The sequence below is a fragment of the Triturus cristatus genome, chromosome 3_1 (assembly GCF_964204655.1).
Source record: "Triturus cristatus chromosome 3_1, aTriCri1.1, whole genome shotgun sequence".
In the NCBI taxonomy this organism is placed as follows: domain Eukaryota; kingdom Metazoa; phylum Chordata; class Amphibia; order Caudata; family Salamandridae; genus Triturus; species Triturus cristatus.
The window spans coordinates 1,160,658,179-1,160,680,073 of NC_140583.1; the positions used below are offsets into that span (position 1 = coordinate 1,160,658,179).

Here is a 21,895-nt window from a genome sequence, read left to right on the forward strand (position 1 = left end):
AAACCAATGTCTGGAAGATGAGTAGTCTCAAAAGGAGAATAACTGGGATGACCATCTTCTTATCTTAATAGTGGCAAAGAAAATCGGTCTCTCTTGGTGGTACAAAAGAGCAAATCTGCTACATGTTTCCTTTTTCAACATTAACTTCCAACACAAATGATTACGTTTTACTTTCAGGGTGAGGAGCTCATCTAGGCTTTCCCACGGTGCAAGATCTTTGGTCAAAAAAGTCATCTTCACATCAATGTCGGGGAACTCGGAACAGTCCATCCAGCTCTCAAGACCTTCCTTTTCTATCCGGTAATGAACAGGAACTTTAATCAGACAGACAACACAACAGCAGTGATCTTCTTCAACAAACAATGAGGCACAAGATCAAGACTATTCTCATTAGAGATGCAAAGATCTAGATGTAGGCCTTGTCCAGAGGTCTGTCGATGAAAGCAGTTGTTACAGGTAATCCTAAACCAAGAGGCAGATCTCTTAAGCAGGTTTTATTAAGAAAACAACAAAGGGGTTCTAAACAACGGAGTGCTTAAAAAAATATTCATAGAACGGGCCTGTCCAAAATTAGATCTTGTTGCTATGTCTGATAATGCCAGGACTTCACATCCAGGCTTCCAAATGAAAGCCCTCACTGCAGTGCCATTTTAATGACTTTGTCGAGGCTATTACCCTCTGTTTTTCCGCTGATACCATTTAATACCAAAATTAATCTTGAAGCTCAGAAATTGTCAGACTGCAATAGTCATCACTGTTACGAGAGACCAAGGCAGCAGTGGTATCCAGACCTGCCATATAGGTCTGCAGGGCTCGACAAATCCACTCGCCTGCTGGCATTTGCGAGGTAGAATTAATGAGGACGAGCTATTTTTAGGTCCTACTCGCCTTTTCTGGCGAGTAGGAAAACAAACTAACTTTTATCCTCTGTCTTTAAAAACGGAGCTAATGTGACAAGTTAACAAGATTTAAAGGCATTTTTATTGCTCACAAAGCTAATGAGCAATAAAGATTCCTTTAAATCTTGTTAACTTGTCACATTTGCTCCGCTTTCAGAGACGGAGGTCAAGTAGGGTGAAGTTAGGTCGAGGAGATTTTTCAAGGTACTAGACCTGCAGGGCTAGTACCATTTTTCGGATTTTTCGAGCCCTGGGTCTGTGAACCCATGTTAGAAATTGCAGTGCAGACCAAAACCCCTCACCAGAATGCAGGTTCAAATATCCTTTCATTCTTGACTTCAAACAGTATGGTAATCTGAATCTTCCCCAATCTTGCATGGACAGCTTAAGAGAAGCTAAATGTCCTTCAACTGAAGCTTCCTACTCGTTCATATTGAGTATATTTTGCTTATTGGATTTGTCAAGTAAGTTTCTCCTCCAGTAAGGGCACCTTGTCCTTGGAAAGTCAATATAGTTTAGTCAAAATTAGGTCTTTTGAGCGTATACTTAAGGATCATTGTAGCATCTGCCATCAAAGTCCACCAGTCTAGTGGGTATTACTTAAGCTTGAAGGATTAGATAAAAAAAATGTACTCTAATGTTGGGTAAGCTACTCTGAAAAGTCTATCTGATAGAGACATCTAGCCGCAGATTCCTTAACTTAGAATATCCCCAGGCGTGAGACTGGATCCGGAAACATTTATGCAGCAGCACTCTGCGCGCCGGGGGATGGTGCGACACGACCCCGCTCTAACGTCGTCCACGTACGAGACGTCAGCGAGGTCATATAAATCCCTCCCGGCACGCTGACGTCAGTTTCCTTCTTTTCCGCATGCAACGCGGATCCGGAGTGAGCTCCTCTGGCCTGTTTTCAGCCTCATTTTCGACGCTTCGCGTCGGGAACAGTGTGTGATGCATTCGGGCTTTAAATCTTCTAATTCCTGTTCGCGGCAAATGTCCGCGACGGACCCGCATCTTATTTGTATGCGGTGTCTGGGAGAGCACCATGACACCATGGACTGTGAAGCCTGCCAACTTCAGAAACCGAAGTCTCGGCGGGAGCGCCGTATGAAGCTTCTCTCGGCACGGCTGTCCCGGTCGGAGTCATCTCGCCCCCGGCCTCGTCATCGACTGCAGGTCCCTCTTCTGTTTGGTTCTGCCGTCGATCGCCCTCTGGGGTCCGGGACCGTCGTTCTCCACTTGGTAAGTCAAGGCGCTTGTCGCCTAGGTCATCGACCTCACCTTCTTCTGTTGTCAGGGGCATTGGTTCCCGGAACTTTGCGGGCGCGCGCTCCTGACGGTCGCCTTCCCCCCCCCCCCCCCCCCTATCTGCCCTTTCCGATTGTGGGTCACTCGGGCCCAAATGGAGGCCTATGCTACGGCTTTGCAGGCCTCCCTTGGTTCCTATCCCGTTCCTGGGGTGTCCTTGGGACCTCCGCTTCTTGTGGGGTCTCCGACTGACTCGCCGGCGGGTTCGCCCCCGGCGCCAATTGAGCCCTTGCCTCCCAGGAACGTCGGAAATGTGGTGTCGTTAGAGCGATCCAGTTGGGTCTCCCTCTATGCTCCACAGCAAGTCGTTAGGGCGCAGCCCAGCTGGGTCCCCCTCTTAGAACCACGGCACCTCTGCCACGCCGCATAGCCCCGCGGGGCTCCCTGTGGCGCTGCAGGTGGTTGCCGGTGCTCATGGCCTGACTTGAGCACCCCCCAGCCTTCCAGGTAGGCGGCTGCCGGTCCGAAGCCGGGGTCGGCGCCATCCCGGCGCCAGAGGCTCGCATCCTCGGCTACGCCTCTGCTCCTTTCTCCAGAATCGGAGCCTATTCTGGATGAGGCGGAATCAGCGCCGGGGCGTCGTCGGAAGATTGCCTCGCCGGCCCCGGCGCCCTCTCCTTCTTCAGAGGGGGAGCTTGTCATAGTTTCAGCGCCAACTCGACGCCGGATGCTGCCGAGTCGGCGTCTGACGAGGCACAATTTGCACCGCCATGCGTTGTTTCGGCGCTGTGTCGACGCAGAGTTCTGGACTCTTCTATAGAGGCCTCTGGAGAAAGTTAAGCGCCGCCCTCCCGTCCGGCGTCACCGAAGCTAGTGTTACCAGTGCCCCCCTTGGAATTTGTGGAGCCTCCTCAGGAGCTCCCAGATCCGGCAGGCTGTTTGCCTCCCCAGGAGCCCTGTCAGGATCCTCACTCTTCCATGGGGCTTCCTTCCGTGGGGCATTGGGCACACCCTCAGTGTCTTGGGAGGGTCAGCTTACAACCGTGGGGCATTGGGCGCACCCTCAGTGTCTTGGGAGGGTCAGCTTACAACCCTCCCCCACTGATGAGCTGTGTTTTCCCCTCCACGGAGGGCTACCGAGGCTGGTGTGGCTTTTTTGAGAGTGGTCTCTTTGGCCACCTGCATTTTAAATATGCAACCCCCCTCTACCCCTTTGTCTGTGGACCCCTTGCTTGAGGTCCTCCACCGTGGGTGTTGGAAATATGGAGCTGCTTTTGCCTTTTGAGGCTTCCCTTTATGATGCCCTCTTGGGTACCTGGGTCCGACCTGCTTCAGGTGACCCGGTGGCTCGTTCAGTTTTGCACTGCCACCATCCAGCTCCACATAATCCGGTCTGTCTTTTTGTGCACCCTGATGCGCAGGGGTTCGTGTTGCAGACTGTCTTTCCTTCTCTGCCCCCTCTAACGCTTCCTCCCTCTCTGAAGTCCAGGTGTCTTGAGTCATGGGGTAGAAACGTCTTTGTATCCACTAGTGCTGCCCTACGGTCCTTAAATACAGTGTGTGTTTTGGCTCGGGCTACCTCTGCCCTGTGGAACTCTGCAGAGTCTTTGCATACTGCCTCCTCTGAAGGTGCTCGCGTTGATCTCCTTCACCTCATCCGGGATGGCCGCGACCTTGCCAAATTCACAATCCGTTCAGCATTGGATACTGTGTATTCTTTTGGCCGAGCCATGCCGAGTTCTGTTGCCTTAAGGCGTCACGCTTGGTTGCGAGATAGCGTCTTCCCTGAAAATTGCCGGAAGAGACTGGTTGACTTACCCTTTGATGATGTTTTGCTCTTTGATGCTCACGCCGAGACGGCGGTTCACCGGCTCCTGGCGGGCTTTTGTCCTCCCACTTAGGCCCTTTTAGCCCTGTCTTCTATGCGTTTAACATGGGCAGTGAGCCTTACATCATCTTCTTTTTTCTGTGGTCAAGGGTGCTTACCCTTTTATTGGCATCCCTTGGATGCGTTTTTGCTTTCGGCTGCCTGATGGCCTTCTGTGGTCGTGTTCCACATGTTGCTGTGTCCTTGGACTGTGGTATTCAGCCGGTGGCTCAGTTCGGTAATGTCATTACGGTTCGGAACTCAGTTCACGGGTTCGGTTTGTTACTGCGTTCTTTGGGCCTGGCTTCTTGCCCTTAGAGGTGTCCCCCGTCGTTTGGGGTATGGATACTCCATGTGGGGTACTTGTACGCTATTATATAGCCTTGCTTATCTCGCCTGGGCTTGGAGATCATGTGGGCTCCATGCGTCGCTTGGTGGTCCGTTGTACAGTGTTCTATGTTTTTCCCTAGTGCCATCTGCTTTCGCCATGGTCATCCACCTCATGGTCTCCTCTTCCTAAACGGCTCCTACCTGCCCTTACTGTTCTAGGTATGGCCCGGTATATACATGTTCATGCTCCTGGCTCGTTCTGTCTCTACATAATTGTATGTTATACATTTATGTCTACATTCCGGTTACCTTGATATCCTCTTCCTACGTCGCTACCTCTTGTCGAGGCTGCGAGATCTGGACCCATATCTCCATGTGTGGGCTTTCTGAGTTGTTGCACGATGCCCATAGGTTCCTCCTTGCTTCCACTTACTGGGGTGGTTCTCCAAATTGACATATTCCCCCTTTTTGTTGTTCGACGCTGTACGTGTCTTTCTGGAGTGTTGGTCTTGGATTCTGAGACTTTTCCCACCATTCGTTAACTTGGTGTTTTTGGCCTCTTCCTTCGGCTATGCCTACTCTTGTTGAAGCTACGCCTGCGGGACAGTTCTTTTGATGGCAGTGGTCATTAATTGCTGTCTACAAGTATATATTGTGAGTTGTGTCTCACTTTGGCCTCATGCTGCCCAGTCGGGCACTCTTCTGTTCCTGTGTAAGCCACTTTAAGGTCTCTATGGCCGTTTGCCGGCGAAATATTCTACCTGCTTCAGCGGGTTGGGGATTGGTGCTATTGCCCCTCATTACCCTTTTGGGGTTGGGTGTGCGCTTTGCGTGCTTCTTGTCCTGCGGGCTATTCCCAACGCATTGCTCAGGTTCTGGCTCTTGCCTTTGGGCTCTTGCCACCGGCTCCTTCGGGTTCCTTCTATAGGCTAGTCTGTTAGGCGCTGGTTGCATCTCTTCACGTTCTTTTCCAGCTTTGGTCAATGCACTCATCGTGAGCCGTTTCGCGGAGAGTGATCCTTCTTCTCTCTCTCATTCCTTGCTCTGGTATAGGGCTCATGCCGTTCTACCTGTCATTTTCTATACAGGTATGGTGTGGCGCCATGCGGGCATGTTTTCGGATATCTTCTATCCTGTGACTTCTGCTCTTCGAGCTGCTGAGGTTGCTGTTGGGCTGTTCTGCCACAGTTTTCCCCCTTACCTGCCACTCTGTTGTCGGATCAGATGCTTGGCGCTTTCTGTTGTCCTGTTGCAGACCCGCCTCCCTTTGGGGTATGGCTCTGGTATCTACTCTAAGTTAAGTAATCTGCGGCTAGATGTCTCTATCAGATGTACGAGTTACTTACCTTCGGTAACGATGTATCTGGTAGAGACGTTGTCTAGCCGCAAATTCCTTAACGCCCACCCAGCCTCCCCGTTCTGTGAGTACCTTGTCTAGTGGTGATCTCCGCTGGCCTCTTCAGCTGCCATTGGGTTTTATCTCAAAGGTGTTCAGATTATATGAAAGCACTCCCCTGGGTGCTTTCATATGCGGTTCGCCTCTGCTGAGGGGCTTCTTTTCTGTTATATGGTGCCTTTGATTCATGAGGTGATTCATTTTCCTCTCCAGTTCCCTTCCCTTCCTTCTGCTCTACTACCCCGGGGTGCTGGTCTCCTCGTGGTCATTCTCTTTGAGGGTCGGTTGTGCTCTGTTTCCTACCTCTGTTTTTAGAGGGGAAAGGTCAGTCTTCTCATTCTTTCCTACAGTGGACTGTTGTTCTTTCTCTGTTCCGTTCTTAGTGGATGGCACTGTTCCACATGGCACCATTAGTCTATTTCTGTCTGTTGAGATGTTCTTCCCTTGTTGCACTTGGGAAGGGGCTTACGCTTAGCTTGCGGGTCTTTTTCTCACAGCTTTCGCTTTATGTGTAGGCAGTGTCTATTCTGTCTTTAGGATGGTGTCTTCCACCATCCTCCTCCTTTATTCACAGATTTTTCATCCCTCGCACCCTGTTCCCATACTTTCACAGTTTTTGGTTAGTGGCTCCGCGTTGTGCCACGGAAAAGTTTCTCCGAAGAAAACTGACGTCAGTGCGCCGGGAGGGACTTATGTGACCTCGCTGACGTCACGTACATGGACGACGTCAGGGCGGGGTCGTGGGGCACCGTCCCCTGGCGCGCGGAGGTGCTGCTGCAAAAAGTTTCTGGATCCAGTCTCACGCCTGGGGAGATTCTAAGTTAAGGAATCTGCAGCTAGACAACGTCTCTACCAGATACATCGTTACCGAAGGTAAGTAACTCGTACTTTTGGTCATTCATAGTCCCTCCTAACTCTAATGCCAGCTAATTCAAATGACTTTATTTTGGCCTGTAAGACCATAAAAGTAAAAATACAAATAAAATACTGTACATGCATGATGGGTTGTAAATACCCTCATCCGTTGCTCATTACAGGGCACCAAAGTACATCAAGCTGATAAAAATCACAGTGGATATAAGTAAAAGTATCATCTGTCCCACAGGCCAGCCTCAACGGTCGAGAGACTAACCTGTTGTCATACTGGTGTATAAAGTGCTTGTGTAATGCATGAGCAGCATGTGGCTGTTTACCTTATTCCAAGCATCAACTTCAAATAAAGTGAATGTGCAATATGTGTAGAATGGCAAAGTTGTTAACCCCTTGAGTGCCCCGCCCTTTCCCCGCCCTGTGCCGGCCTTTTCATTAGCGGGCGGGGTTCATGACGAGATAGTCTCGTCATGGGCACAGCGCAACCGCGGCCCATGACGAGACCATCTCGTCATGGGCACTCAAGAGGTTAAAGTCAGTTATATTCGACTATCACTATAAGCTGGTTAAAGTGCATATGCAAAGGGTGCGAGGGATAATGGCGTTTACATTGTTCTTAAAATTGGATTCAATAAAATGTGTGTGTAAAACTAGCTCAATCAATTCATGGGATCATCAAAATGTTTCTAAAAATGTAAAAGGACTTATAAAAATGCATAACAAAGAAGAAACCTACTAGTTATTACACAAAAACTATCGACTTCAATTTCAATGCTATGTAAGCTTAGACAATAACACTTCCAGTTTTCACTTCCCACTAAAATAGATATTTGACCAACTTCTCAATTAAAAGTGCAAGTCAAATCAAAATTTTAGGGCATCAGTATGGTACATGGTTAAAATATCTGTTCCACTTGGATTATCTCATGCCTGGCCACTTAATACTATATAATACACCGTGGTCACTTAGTATAAACATCGACCCAGCGTCCTGCTATTGAAGTTGAAATGTTTGCCCTCTCTTTATCCTTATGAAGTTGATGGCCAGTAAGAATTTGCTAAGCCCAAATACAATTAATACAAAAAATCTATAAAGATATACCACACACCTAATAACCATTGGTGTAGTGGTATAACCTGCTTGATCGTTATTCTTGAGCACCTGATGATCAAGCGCTGTTAGATTATATTCTCCACCTAGGAACAAGTGTTACATCTATGACTCTGGTTACCAGAGGATACACAGTGCACAAGAGGTGTCATAGAAATGCCTTGGACATCATAAACTGAGTCCGTATCCCAGCTGGAGCATGGAACATCAGTAGTCATCATGATTAAAGCACAAAAAGGACACTCCCAGGTTCAGGCATACTGTATACGAACTAATACTTACAGGGGTCACTTACTAACAAACAAAAGAACCTCCTCCCCCTGTTGTCTCTCCACGGTTGTGCCAATAATCAGTTTTAAACGAAAAGTAAAGGATCGGTATACTACTAAGATGGCCCCACATTGTCCATTGGCCATTTTGTTTGATAGTACATGGTCTAGTCTTTCAGCAGGATGACAAGGCACTTCCACGCTGACTGCTTCAAATAGCAACCCGGCAGACACGAGCATTAGTATGCGGTCTCCAGGGACAGAAGTAGGTAACAAACCGGGAGGCGTGCATTGATAAAGTAAGTACAAAGAGAAGGGGGCCTTGCTGTATGTACTCCGGTGAGGAAATGCCATCCGCCGGTTTTTATCTTTTTATCTTTAGAACAACATGGCTAAATAAGTGTCCTATCTCCATTTCTAGGGTGTGACAACAAGCCCCTCTACCCCTGTTGTTGACCATGAGGCAATAGTATTGCCTAATAGAAGTACGTGTCCTCATATGCTACTTGTATTTTACGTGTTGTTTGTCACGTGGTGTCTTTTCTCACTAGTTTTATTAATAGTGTTTTCACTGACATCTAGTGTGACACATTCACTTCACACTAGATGAACACACAACATAGACATTAAGTGCACCCACTATATACGGGTGCATTGATCTAGATAAGGAGCTGCATGTATTTACAAACCTATATTGCCTGCCGGCTTGTCCGGTGGGCAGCAGTTGTTTTTAATGTATCTCTTTGCTTCTTCTTTTACAGATGCGGAGTATCGTTAAGTAACCGTATGTTTTTTGTGTATACACATTAGGTGTGCACTTCACTGTATTCTCATTATAGGATTTATTAGGAGTGGTACGCACGGGGCTCGACCACGTGTAGTCCTGATGAAGAGCTTGTAGGGGACAGCTCGAAACATGTTGACACAGGCGCAATACTAGGGGAACCAAGCTCATTAAGGTCAGGTTTCTCTCTGCCATTAACCCCTGATTTTAACCATACCAGCTAGGGGCGGGATTAACTCATTAGTTAGGTATTTTTTAGACTTATCTTCCTTTCACTCCACATCACTGCACCTCACATTGTCCATAACTAAGTGCTCCTACGTAGTTTGCAAATTGTAGCACTCCTCAATCCGTAGAGGATTGAGAGGAACCCCAATGATGAAGCGTGCCACCTAGTCTTTTTTCTAGTAAGGTGATTACAACGAACTTACGTTAAATCCTAGTTCCCCCATAGGTTATTTTTTTTTTTCGATATACTCAAATTTTTGTGAAACCAAAAAATTAAACATCCAGAGAAGTTCTCATTTAATGGTCAACAGAATCATTTTTCTTTGCTAAAAGTGGCAGCTCATCAGGCCCAAGAATGGGAAAATTGAACTTAAGTGATAGGGAAACCTCAATAATTGTTTGGTATATGTAGAGAAAGGGCTTAAGAACAGAATGAGCAATATTAAGGAGTATACCAGTAAAACAGCTATTTCTGTATTATTATCTTTCAGTTATGGATAGTGCTTTCTCCTTTTTTTCTTTGAGTAATCTTACATGCATGAACTAATATTAACTGATCAATTTTGTGTAGTTTTTGAAAAAATACTAACTATATTTCTTCCTATTACAGGATCTGGAGATGTATTAACTGTTGCATCGATTGGTATTAATGAAGAAGGGGAGACCTATCCAATTGATATCCAAGACGGTGCAAGAGGTGAAAGTTCTAATAGTGCAGGTGAGGGACCCATCTTGCTGCAAACATTTGAAAATAACATTTCAGTGTGCCATCTAGAAGATGGTTGTGCTATTGTATATGAATCAAAAGCTTCCTCATCCATGAAGAAGTTCCTTTAGTGGGATATTGGTGTTGATAAAAATACATTTCTCCTCTGGCTCTCATAGGCTTGCCACTATAATCGGCTTATTTCCCTGTAACAGCTTTAAAGATCTCCTATAACACTCCTATTTGCACTAGCAATGGAACCCCTGGCCTCCCTCATTCGCGGCTGGGCCTGGGACCCGCACCAGATCGACAAAATTGCCCTGTACGCCGATGACGTTCTCCTTTTCCTGGCGGACCCGGAGAACTCAGGCCCGCGATGTCTGGATATGCTTTCGGCCTTCGAACGGATCTCCGGCCTCAGGCTCAATCCGGCGAAGTCCACCCTAGTCCCCTTGCACTCTTCTCAGGCGTGCTTCGACTGGCAAATGACCATCCCCCTGCGGAGGCAATCCGTCAAGTATCTGGGGGTGTGGGTGGCCCTCCTCCTGGAACTCGATTGGGCCCTGAATATCTCACCACTGGTTACTAAAGCCAAGGCGGACCTCAAAAGATGGCAGACCCTTCCCCTTAATCCCCTCGGAAGGAGTGCCCTCTTCAAAATGATGGTCCTCCCCCGCTTTCTATACATCCTGCAAAATGTGACCATTCCTCTCACGGGTAGTTGGTTTCGGGAGCTGGACGGAGTCCTCACTCGATTCGTATGGGGTGGAGGGAGAACATGTGTGTCCCTAGCGCATTGCCGCATACCCACCTACGATGGAGGAATGGGGGTGACTAATCTCCACCTCTACTATTTGGCCGCAAGGTTGATTGTGATCCATGATTGGTTCGCGGGCGATTGGTCTGACCCGGCGTACCGAGTGGAGCTCCGAATGACAAACTTTGCGCGTCTCCAGGCGTACCTGTAAGGGAGCCCAGTTCCCCAGGATCTCCCCCCCGGTCACCAGAACGGTGCTTATGGAATGACGTACCGCTCTACGGTTTGTTAAATGGGACCGGAAACTCACGAGGCAGACGCCTCTGTGGAGTTGGGCCTCGCTAGAAGAGGTCTCGTCCCTCCAATACTTCCGCAAATGGGACCACATCGGGATCTCGCAGCTAGGGGACCATGTCAGATCGTTTGCAGACCTACAACACCGCTACTCCCTCCATTCCTCCCAATTTTACAAATATTTGCAGTTGAGGCACGCTCTCCATGTTCATATCCCGGCCCCACCTCCCTTCCTGAATTTAGTCCCCTGGAGGCCCAAGCGATGATGGGGAACCTGGGCAGACGGGGAGTGTCCCGGATTTACCGCTCCTTGGTGAACAATGGGCCAGCGTCCTTAGACTCACTCCATGCCCGATGGGAGGGGTGGTTGGGCCCCCTAGAAGAAGCAGACTGGCGGGACGCCCTTATGGCACCTAAGACCCTGACGACCTCCTCCAAGCTGCGTCTAGTTCAACTCTACTACCTCCACACGGCTTACCTCACCCCGGCACGAATGTTTAGCGCTCGCTTGGGGTCCTCTCCAGCATGCCCGCGCTGCACCCGCTCCCCCGCCGATTTCTAACACATGGTGTGGCAATGCCCCGCGCTTGCCCCGTTCTGGGCAGGGGTGGAACGTGATCTTACGAAAGCTCTTGGGTGGGAGGTCCCTCATGATCTGCTGCGTCTGATCCTGGGAGTGTTCGACAGCCTTGATGGATCACGAGACGATAAGCGTCTTTTGGGCATGGCTGTGGCGGTGGCAAAGCGTGATATTGCTGCGCTTTGGTCCCAGGCCAGGCCGCCCACCATGAGGGCCTGGAGGCAGGGGGTGGACTGGTGCGGTACCCAAGAGGAGCCCCTCTTCGAGGCTCGAGGCTGCCCGGTCCTCTTTGGCAAAATATGGGGCAAATGGTTTAATTTATCGCCAGTGTGAAGGTCCAACTGGTGGTATATGTGCTGAGCAACGGGCGCGGGCAGGGTTTCATCCACAAGTGTCTTTTGAGCCAATTATGTCTTGTTTAATACAAAGTACTTATATAATGTGTATGTGTGCTACCACAATGTTTTTTTTATTCCAAAAATTCAATAACTTGATTATCAAAAAAAAAAAAAGGTCTCCTATAAAGCATTATGAAAGTGAAGGTCCATTAGCATTAAATTCACAAACAGAACTACGCGTTTCGCCGAAACGCGTAGTTCTGTTTGTGTGACACAATAAAGGTATATTGTGTTGTCCTTGGCGTGCCGCTGGATTTATTTCGGAGTTACACCCGGATGTTGTCCTGTGTTTACATATATATATATATATATATATATATATATATATATATACCCGTTTTTCTTTTTTGAAAAAACTTTTTTTGTAAAAAGCAACTATTTTTAACATCCTACAAAAAAAAAATTATTGATCAGTTTTTGCATATTTACTAAGGTAGTGAGAGAGAAGATCGAATCAATGTTGGCAAACACTAGTTTAAAAGGCTGGTAAAACTGCTGGTGGGCTTTTAAGGAATGGCGTACTACAAATGTCATTGTTTTTTTCTTATTATAAACATTTTACAGCAACTTCACTTGATGCCTTTAGGGGCAGAGAGTAATTTTTGTAATGTTTTCTGACAGGAAAGCTTTTTTTTCTCTTCACAAAAAGCAATCCCTTTTTTCTGAAGTGCCCCCTTGTGGGACACAAAAATCACAAACGGACCCTGATGCTGCCTGTATTGTGTACCTTCCCATCTGTCATTATCCAGATAACTGTGAAGTTTATTTTAAGATGTTCAGGAGGACGTTGTAGGACAGAGAAAAGATCAGACTTTATGGACTGTAGGGAGACCAGTGCAGGTGTGAAGAGGCAGCTTCCACAATTTCTGAGGGAGGTGGAAAGAGTGCCTCTCCACCACAGCTCTTTCCACCATTTCCAAGGACCCGTTGAGAGAGATATCCAGGGAACTATCTCGTAGGGAGAAACAAGGAAGGGATTGGTCAATTTCGAGGACGTCTATGTGAACATCAGGTATTGCATTGAGGTTGAGGAGGCACTCAAGGTTGATGAATACTTATCCAGGCAGATCCTTCCAGCTGTGAATGGAAAGGGCTCATACATTAAAAGGATAGGCAGGTGCAATGTATACCAGAATCTGAGTACTCACGACTTACTCTGTTCAGCGCAGTCTCACTAGCATTAACACTATTCTCTGCCTCCTGCTGCACCAGTGCTACCTGTTCCTCTGGTAGCTAATCAACCTGCCTTGCCTGCGCTTCTGATGGCACCACAGCAAAGAAGCTATTTTTAACAACATACAACGAACCAATAAAAGCCAAGGGGCTGGCTGGAAAGCCACAAACTAAATACCGCATGTCTCAAAGAAACATTGCATGCGCTGCCTAGGCTCAATCTAAAAAGGACAGTAGCAGCTGTTTTTAACTCTGGTAAGTTATTAGAACATTGTTTTTCTAAGGAAGTAAGGAAAAGAGAGTGGATATGTAGGTTGAGTTGAGGGGTGCAGAAAGCTTGATCAAATGAATATACAAAAAAAGGGAGGCAATGTACAAAAACTTAAGTATTGAACTTCAAATGTTTTGGGCTGAAAATGTTTATAGGTTTTTTTTAATTTAAACATACAAGGTGCTTTAAAGACATTTGATTAGATGAAATGGGGTGTTCCTTCAATATCAGGGTTAGAACCGTGCTGGGGACAGATTTCACCCGGAAGGCGGAGTGGTTATAAAGACCTTACAGCGAAAGACTGTTCCTGGAGGCTTTTTGTATATATCCATTCAGGTACAAAGCAGCAGTAGACATAGTTTTTATTTCTCTTGGTGATGGAGCCACTTGCTACTTCTCTACAACAAACCTGGGACATAACATTTTGTGACAAACTAACAAAACCACCTACTTTGTATGGATGCCATTGTGGTAACCCTGTTGAAACCACATATATCCATCCTTACCCTTTTATTGCCAATCTTACAGTTTTCTAAATCTTCTGGCTGCAGGCTAAAGTGCGTGAAATGGGAAGCCTTGCCACTGATCAAAAGAACTACTGGGAGGGGCTGGCTACGACTGCCGCCAAGATGGCTGCTATCTTGTGCGGCTCCGGGGGTAGCAGCCTTTAAACTCACTGAATCACCGCCATCATAGTCTCCTGCCCAGAGTAGATTCCCAGTTGCCGCCTCTGAGGACTTGGACTCTCGAGGGGCAGGATTTGGGCGAGGTCTGTGCCTGGTGACCGCCATCCCTGCAAATACTGGCCTGCACGGCACGGCACTGCAAATCCTCAGAGTCCCCGCATCAACATTGGCTGCAGTTGAGCCTGAGGCAACGATCACCCGATCTCGCCCAGCCCCATCTGTGATCAGGTCAGGTGCTTGGCCCGCTGGGGACACTTCCGCATGTGCTGGGCATTCTGGCTGCCTTGAACCTGGTGCTGTGGGGGCCAGCTGAGGGTCCCCCCCAGAGTGCTTCTTGGCCCTCTTAGCCCTGTGCAGCTAGAACTGTTTGACACTGGGTCTCCCCGCCGCGGTGGCTACCTGAGGCCACAGACATTCCCTACTACCAAAGCGGCTGCCTGTGTTCTCTCCCGCCTGCGACCGCTGCAGTCAATGGCCGGGCTTGCCGACACCAGGTGAGGCTGCTGCTTTCTACAAAGAGGGTCCTGCTGCAAATACCGGCGGATGTAGTAGGTGCTCCCTTGCCCCAGGGGGTCTCGTTTCCTTCACCCTCGTCCCTACATGCCTTCGGGTGAAGATTGCCTGTCCATTGTACTCTGTGCTTTCACCAACCACACTGTCTTTCCAGTCCTCCACTGCATTGCTGAGCTGGGCTTCCTGCTGACTGGGGGATGCCCCCTGCACCCTTGCCACTCTGCTGACCATCTACCTTTCCCCCTGGACATATCAACACAATGTTACCACAGTGCGTGGTTTATGGATGAGGCGACTCTAGTGTGTCTGGTTCTCTGCCTTGCAGGTTGGGTCCTCCAATTTCTAATTGACATTTATCACATACCCTTCGTTTTGCCTCACTGTCTACTATGTTGGCTCTTGCTCAGGGGGCTCCCTATCCTTCCATTGTGCTAGCTGGACACTCTGACTCCCTAGGAACGACCCCTGTCACTTAGGACTCTGTTTTAAAAGAATTATTTTTATTTTTGGGAGTTTTATATAGCGCAAACTAGACCAGAAGGCATCAGATAGCTTTAAATTAGCACCAGTTGCATTACAAGCAGACACGTTCATTTCCGGTAGGCACGGGAAGATAAAAAGTGATTTGTCTAGAAGCACAGGATGTTGAGCTTGCGGAGACTCAAACCCACTTTCCTGGCTTCGAGGTCCACCGCTCTGGCTCTACTGCTGTTCCGCTGCACCTGCCCAGCTTTGGTACCTTTTTTATGTAGACGGCTTGCTGCACATCCACTATCACTACAGCATAGCACTGCCTTCTCTAGCCTCTCACTATTGCAGCCCATGACCCTGACACCGGGCCGGACAGATCCTAAATAGCACAGGCAAACGTTTGATCGGACTAAGCCTACCGGGGGTCATGGCTCTCATTCCTATAGGAACAAAGTCACGGACCTCGACCCAGATACAGCTACTAGCAACAACATGTCTGCCATTATGGCGGAGCTCAAGGCAGGATTCCACTCAGTGGCCGCGCGTTTTGATACCCTTGTGGGCCGCATACACAGAATGTGGCAGTGGTTGGATCGTCAAGGGACAAGGATTGATGGCGCGGAGGAGAGGATATCTGGATTGGAGGATCGCACTGCCACAATGCAGAAAAGACTAAATAAGATGGAACACATCCTAAAACAAGTTGCAATTAAGAAAGAAAACCTTGAAGCTGGGTTCCTTAGGAATACAGTTTGCATTTCCGGCTTTGCAGAAACCACTAACATATATCCATTCTCACCCTTTTATTGCAGATCTTAGTTTTCTAAATCTTCTGGCTGCAGGTTAAACTGGGTGAAATGGGAAGCCTTGACACTGATCAAAAGAACTACTGGGGGAGGGGATGGCTACGGCTGCCGCCAAGATGGCTGCTATCTTGTGCAGCTCTGGGGGTAGCGCCCTTTAAACTTACCGAATCACTGCCATCATAGACTCCTGCCCAGAGTAAATTCCCAGTTGCTGCCTCTGAGGACTTGGACTCTCAAGGGGCCGACTTTGGGTAGCCTCGGAGTCCCCGCAGCAACAGGGGCTGCAGTTGAGCCTGAGGCCAGGATCACCCGATCTCGCCCATTGCCGAAACCACTAACATGGGACGATCTGATGCATTTGTGGAGCAGCTCCTTATCGATCTCTTCGATTGTTCCAGTTTCTCCCCAAACATTTCTGTGGAGCGGGCTCATAGTTCCCTAGGCCCTCGGCCTCCCGAGGATTCTCCACCTCGCTACCTCATGACACGTCTCCTTAACTACAAAGACAGATCTCGCTTTATCCGGACTTCACCCCCATGGTGCAGGAAGCCCTCCGAAAGTTCAACGATGTTAACTCTCTTTTCAAACTGGGCCTTCGGTACGCAATGCTTTATCCGGCCCGTCTGTGTGTGGAACACAATGGGAAGGCTTGTATCTTTGATTCACCAGCGACTGTAACTGCCTCTTGTTTAAAAAAACTGCTTCCTGGACTTTTCTCTCCTCTGCAGTCGACGCTGGAACACACCAGCTCAGATGCCTCTCATCGGTCGCCCCTCCTGACTATCTTGGACTGAAGTGTTTGTTATACTCCTGTTTGTAAGCTATCTTTACATGATATCTCTAACATGTTCTTAATTATCAGACACCACCCATTATTCTGTTACACACTCTGTGCATGCAATTATTCTTATAAGTAGGCTGCTGCTATAGAGTTGTTGCTGCGCCCCCATGGTGAACACCAATTTCTTCCAACTCCCAACTTTTATTTTCTGCTTTTTCTGGGATTCGCTGGATATCTTATTATCTAAAATGGTTGGGGTAGGGATTCTAATTTTTTGTTTTTATTGATGTCAGATGGTCTATTTGCTCCCTGCGACACATCACACAACTTGCATATCAGCACCTGCAACGTGTCCTTTCCAAACTCCTCTTTCCATCTCAAATGCTACTCACCAATTTGAATGGGATACTCTATCTCTCCCTAATTTCATGGAACATACGTGGAATTATTTAATCTGCAAAACATGAAACGGGTATTCTCCAGTATTTAGGGTGTCTTTCATAGATTCACATGCCTGAATCATTCCCCGTCGTCGGAGTGGGAGTCCCACGGTTCATAAAAAAGGAATAATTATGCATATAATAACCAAAAAAAACCTTGGTAACATGAAACCCGGAAGTAAAGTAGCCTAAGCTACAAGGAAAAAACTTCCACACCTATGACTATCACAGTCATTATGTACAGTCCAAACTGCAGCCAATCAGGCGACAGCACCCACCAGAATGTTCTCCTCAAAGGCTCAGGCTCTCAGATTTTCTACCGCACGTCGTGTGAAGGGAGTCTCCCTGAGCTCTGCTCAGTACTTCACAGTTTTTTCTGGATTTTTTCTTAACTTCATGATGTCAACTTCTAAGAGGTCTCTCTTTAGGCCTTGTGAATCTTGTGGGAAGCTCCGACTATTCTCAGAAGACCCCCACAAGAAGTGTATTTACTGCCTCTCTCCGGAACATGAGGTGAGGGATTGTAAGATCTGCAGGACCTTCCCTCAGAAAACCCTCCGGGATAGAAAGGGCGCCTACTTCTGTGGCTACAGAAGATTAAGGACAAGGATAACCCTTTATCTGAGGTGGAAAGTGCAGCCTCTGGGTCGTCTATTTCCTCTAGAAAGAGGATGGCTGAAGAAGACTTATCTCCTGGGGCAAAGGTGTTGAGAAAAATTAAGCCTGCTAAAGGCTCTGGCTTGCCTTCTACTTCTTCTTCTTCAAAAAAGGCTTCTCCACCTTCCAAGTCTAAGCCTGCTACGCCGCCGCGAAAGACAGGAAAATCTCTAACATCTAAAAGACTTCCTGACAAGGAATTACCTCAGCAGAAAATGCCGTCATCGACGGCTCCTTCATCGACGATTATCGTTGTCGACGCTACATCTACGTCGACGGTTACATTCTCGTCTCCGAGACCGAAGATGATCATGACATCGGCTTCGTCTCCGTCGACGCTGGTCTCCGTGGCTGTTAGACCCATCTCGTCGACAAAGGAGATTACATCTCTCGTCAGCGCTCCGTCGACGGTAAGGACAAAGAAGATCTCGTTGGAGACTGGCCGTCGACGGCCACCTCGTCGACGAAGACTGATTCGTCGACGAAAATGGCCTCGTTGACGAAGATTACCTCGTCGTCGACGAAGATTGCCTCGTCGACGGCTAACCTCTCGTTGCCGAAAATTGCCTTATCGTTGAAAACAGCTTCCTCATCGACGCTCACTTTTTTGGCGCCACCACCATCGTCGGCGGTCCCGTCGACGGCACACTCGTCGACGCTTCTTTTGTCTTCCTGTACGGATTTACAAGTTTGGTCTGCAACATCGGCTACTGCTTCATCCGCCCTGCCTTCGGCGGCTTCTCTACAATGCCGTGGCTCCTCATTGGCAGCCCTGTCACCATTGAAGCTGCCGGAACAATTATTAGATTCTGAGGAGGAAGAAGAGGAAGACGAATCTGGAGAGGATGATAGATTCAGCACTGCTAGGAGTCCATCAGATCTCTTTATAAAATACCAGGATGACGACCAGGAGGAAGAACCATGTCCTGAGCCTCAAGCTCCAACTCTTGTCATAGTTCCCTCTACAAATGCCTTTGGAATTGCTTAACAATTTGCAATATATGTTGCAGGACTATTATCGTCGTTTTCCTCCATCGGAATCGGCGGAGTCTCTTCCATCCACGCCTATGCCAAGGGTTCCTTTAACCTCTTTACAATCTCCCAGACCACCTTCTCCACTGCCATCTCGTCATTCCCATGATGCAAATACAACAGATGATGACAGGGAAGAGGGAGAGGTAGATGACCAGTCAGTGCTGTCGGAGTGGGACGAATACCAAATCCAAACACCCTCAGCTCCGGCCACCGTGGACTCTCCTCCGGTGGATATCGAAAGTTTTCTTCTCCTTATGGAGAGGGCAACAAAGAGATTTCTCATCCCTATGGAGGCAAAGAAAGATGACTGCTTTCTTTACGATTTTAAGGACCAGCCGCGAAAGCAGATCAGAACAATTCCGACAATACATTTTATCTGGAAGGAAGGATTAAAAATCAAGGCAACACCAAATTCTCTACCAGCAGTCTTGCCTCAGTTGGACAAAAAATATAAGGCTCCAAGTGATTCACCGGCATGCCTCATCGGACAGCCGAAAGCTGACTCTGTCATTGCCCAAGCAGCGCAGAGACGGGCCAGGAACCCCTCTTCCCCTATATCAGCTCCACCTGACAGGGATGGTAGACATTTGGATTCAATTGGAAAGAAGGTCTCCACTATGGCTGCGACGACGGTTCGGGCTGCAAATTCCCTAGCCATATTAGGGAGATTGTCCTATCTGAACAGACATGGAGTGAAGATTGCCTTTCTCCAGGAGACACATCTCCCCCCTAGCGTTGACCTCACCGTTGGAAAAACTGGGGAAACCATCGTTATTTCTCCTTTTACCGCTTGTATTCCTGTAGCACCTGCATCCTTATACACAGAGGTGTTCCCTTCAGTCTCCATACTAGTCATGCGGACCTGAATGGCCGTTATGTTCTCCTTCAGAGTATTCTTCGAGGCAAACGCGTTGTATTACTAAACATCTATGCCCCAAATGTGGATGACCCTAATTTTTTCCAGCCTCTTTGCTCATATGGGATGGTTGGACACTAATCATGTGATACAGGGTGGTGGTCTCAATATGGCGTGATGTTTACACACTGATTCCACCAGCTTACAACCCAGTGATAAACTCCAGGCCTAGGATATATTCCGACACATCACCAACACTTATGTGCTGCATGATGCTTGGCACACCTGTTATCCCTCCACTTCAGGGTTCATGTTTTACGGTGCTCCTCACTCTTTTTGGACAAAACTGGAGTATTGGTTCCTCCCAGCTAATGTGTATCTATCGGTTTCAGTGACTGCTGTCCTTCCTCGGACGCTATCGGACCATGGCCCTGTCCTCCTCCTGCAGTAGATCCCACATAGTCACAGCCTGAAAGCACCCAGCTGTCCACAGTGGAATCCTTCATGACCCTGCGTTCTGTAGTGAAGTTCTTGAATCTGTAACTGAATATTTTGCATTGAACACTGGAACTGTGTTGACACAGGCCACCCTTTGGAAGGCCTTTAAAACCTTTATTCAGGGGGGAGGAGCCAAGATGACGGAGTGAGCAGACGTACTGCTCTCGAGCTCCCGCCGACGATCTGCACAGCACCGGCCTGCGGGCTGTTAGTCACGAGCTGCGCATTTCTGGGGGCTAGAGAGGTCCCGTGCCAGTGGAGTCGGCCTGAACCGGAAGGGGTGCCTGCCGCAGTTGGACTACTGACCTAGCGGTGGGCGGCCAGCGCGCGGAAGCGACAGGACCGCGCTAGTACACCCGGGAACTGCAGGCGGGACGGCGAGAGCCTGGCACGGCAGGAGGCAGGACCATCTACTGCCCAGGGAAGATGGCTCGCCGCCAGAGGAGCTATTTGGGGCCGTTAACGACGGCGCCGGGCTGGCGCGGGCCAATTCCACAGTGGTGGTGCTCCCTAGAGGTGGAAACGAGAAGCATAGAGGATGGGGAAAGGTGATTCAGCATCGGCACAGAAGAACTGCCATTGACCCGGTCGGCGTGGTGGACCCCGGGAGGCACTGGGGGAAGCGGGGGTTGTGCAATACATGGCAGTCTTCCGGCTCCCTCTGACGCCCTAAATCCCCCGCCCTGTGCTTGGGGCACTGGTAGACACTATCCTCTGAGGGGGAGTTGGATGCGGCGACACTGAGACCCTTGCATAGTTCCTTGGGTCTAGTCAGAGAGGGCTATGTCCACCTCCAGGAAACAACAGGACAGGACCCTTAAGGACCTCTTTGCCAAAGCACCAGCCGGACAAATGGCTTCCAACACAGAGGCGGGTGCCTCTGGTCAGGCGTCGGCGTGGGACAGGGGCGCGGAGCCCATCACCAAGGCATTCCTCGAATCTGTTTGTTGCGTTGAGGGAAGAAATTCACACACTCAAGCAGGTGTTCACTTCGGAGATAAGGGAGGTCTGTCGCAACATGGACAGCATTGGAGAACGGGTCGCTGACCTGGAAAGCAAGAGCGACGGGAGGGACACGGAGATAGCGGCACTTCAGCAGGAGATCCTCAGGCTCCATGATCAACAAGTTGACCTTCAAACCCACCTTGAAGACCTGGAAAACCGCTCCTGTCGCCATAATATCTGGATCAGAGGTGTAAAAGTGGACGACGCCTCAAAAGACCTTTTCACCTACACAAGGGAACTCTTCAACCACATCCTGGGCAGGCCTCTAGAAACAGAGCTGCGGGTAGACCGTGCACATAGAGTGGGCCCTCCTAGAACGCCAATGGCTCCGCCATCAGACATTTTAGTTTGTGTCCAGGACTATCGCACCAAAGAAGCTATCCTCCAAAAAGCGTGTCAAATGCATCCCCTGAAGTTTCGTGACCAGACACCGGTGCTATATCAGGATTTATCTGCTCTCACATTGCAAAAAAAGACGAATCTTCAAGCCCATCACTATGCACCTCCAGCAGCACAATATCCCCTACAGCTGGGGCCATCCATTTAGATTGGTGTTTCGCAAAGATAACAAACTGTACCAACTACGCTCATTGTCCGAGGCTTGCAAACTACTGGGTGTGGACCTCCCAGAGGCGGAGAGTGGAGAGGTGGATCTCAAAGAAAAGGCTGATGACTCCGGGCCAGGAAACCCCCGGCTGCGGAAATCACGAAAGGCCAGAGGTTGTCTCTGGAGGCTGTCTCCGCAGAACTATCTAGCTCCAACCCTGGGTGACTTTAGGTTCTATCTGTAGCCGATTGACTGCTTTACTAATGTCCAGATCGTTGGCGGGAGGGGGGGCTTCTTCTTCACAGTTGGTGGACCTACCCCAATGCCTTTTCACCGATCATCGACAGGTGATGGACTATGTGTTCCTAGTTATTCCTGCAGACTGTTCTTTACTCATAGTTTTTTTGGGGATGTTTTGG

General features: G+C 48.7%; 1 protein-coding gene across 1 annotated transcript in view; it reads left to right on the forward strand.

Annotated features, from left to right (window-relative positions):
• LOC146861707 (uncharacterized) overlaps positions 1 to 21,895 on the forward strand; it is a 383,712-nt gene that overhangs the window by 195,068 nt on the left and 166,749 nt on the right. Inside the window, exon 6 of the mRNA XM_085646055.1 lies at positions 9,613 to 9,720. Coding sequence (XP_085502181.1) covers positions 9,613 to 9,720 — 108 coding nt within the window. The remainder of the gene's footprint in view (positions 1 to 9,612; positions 9,721 to 21,895) is intronic.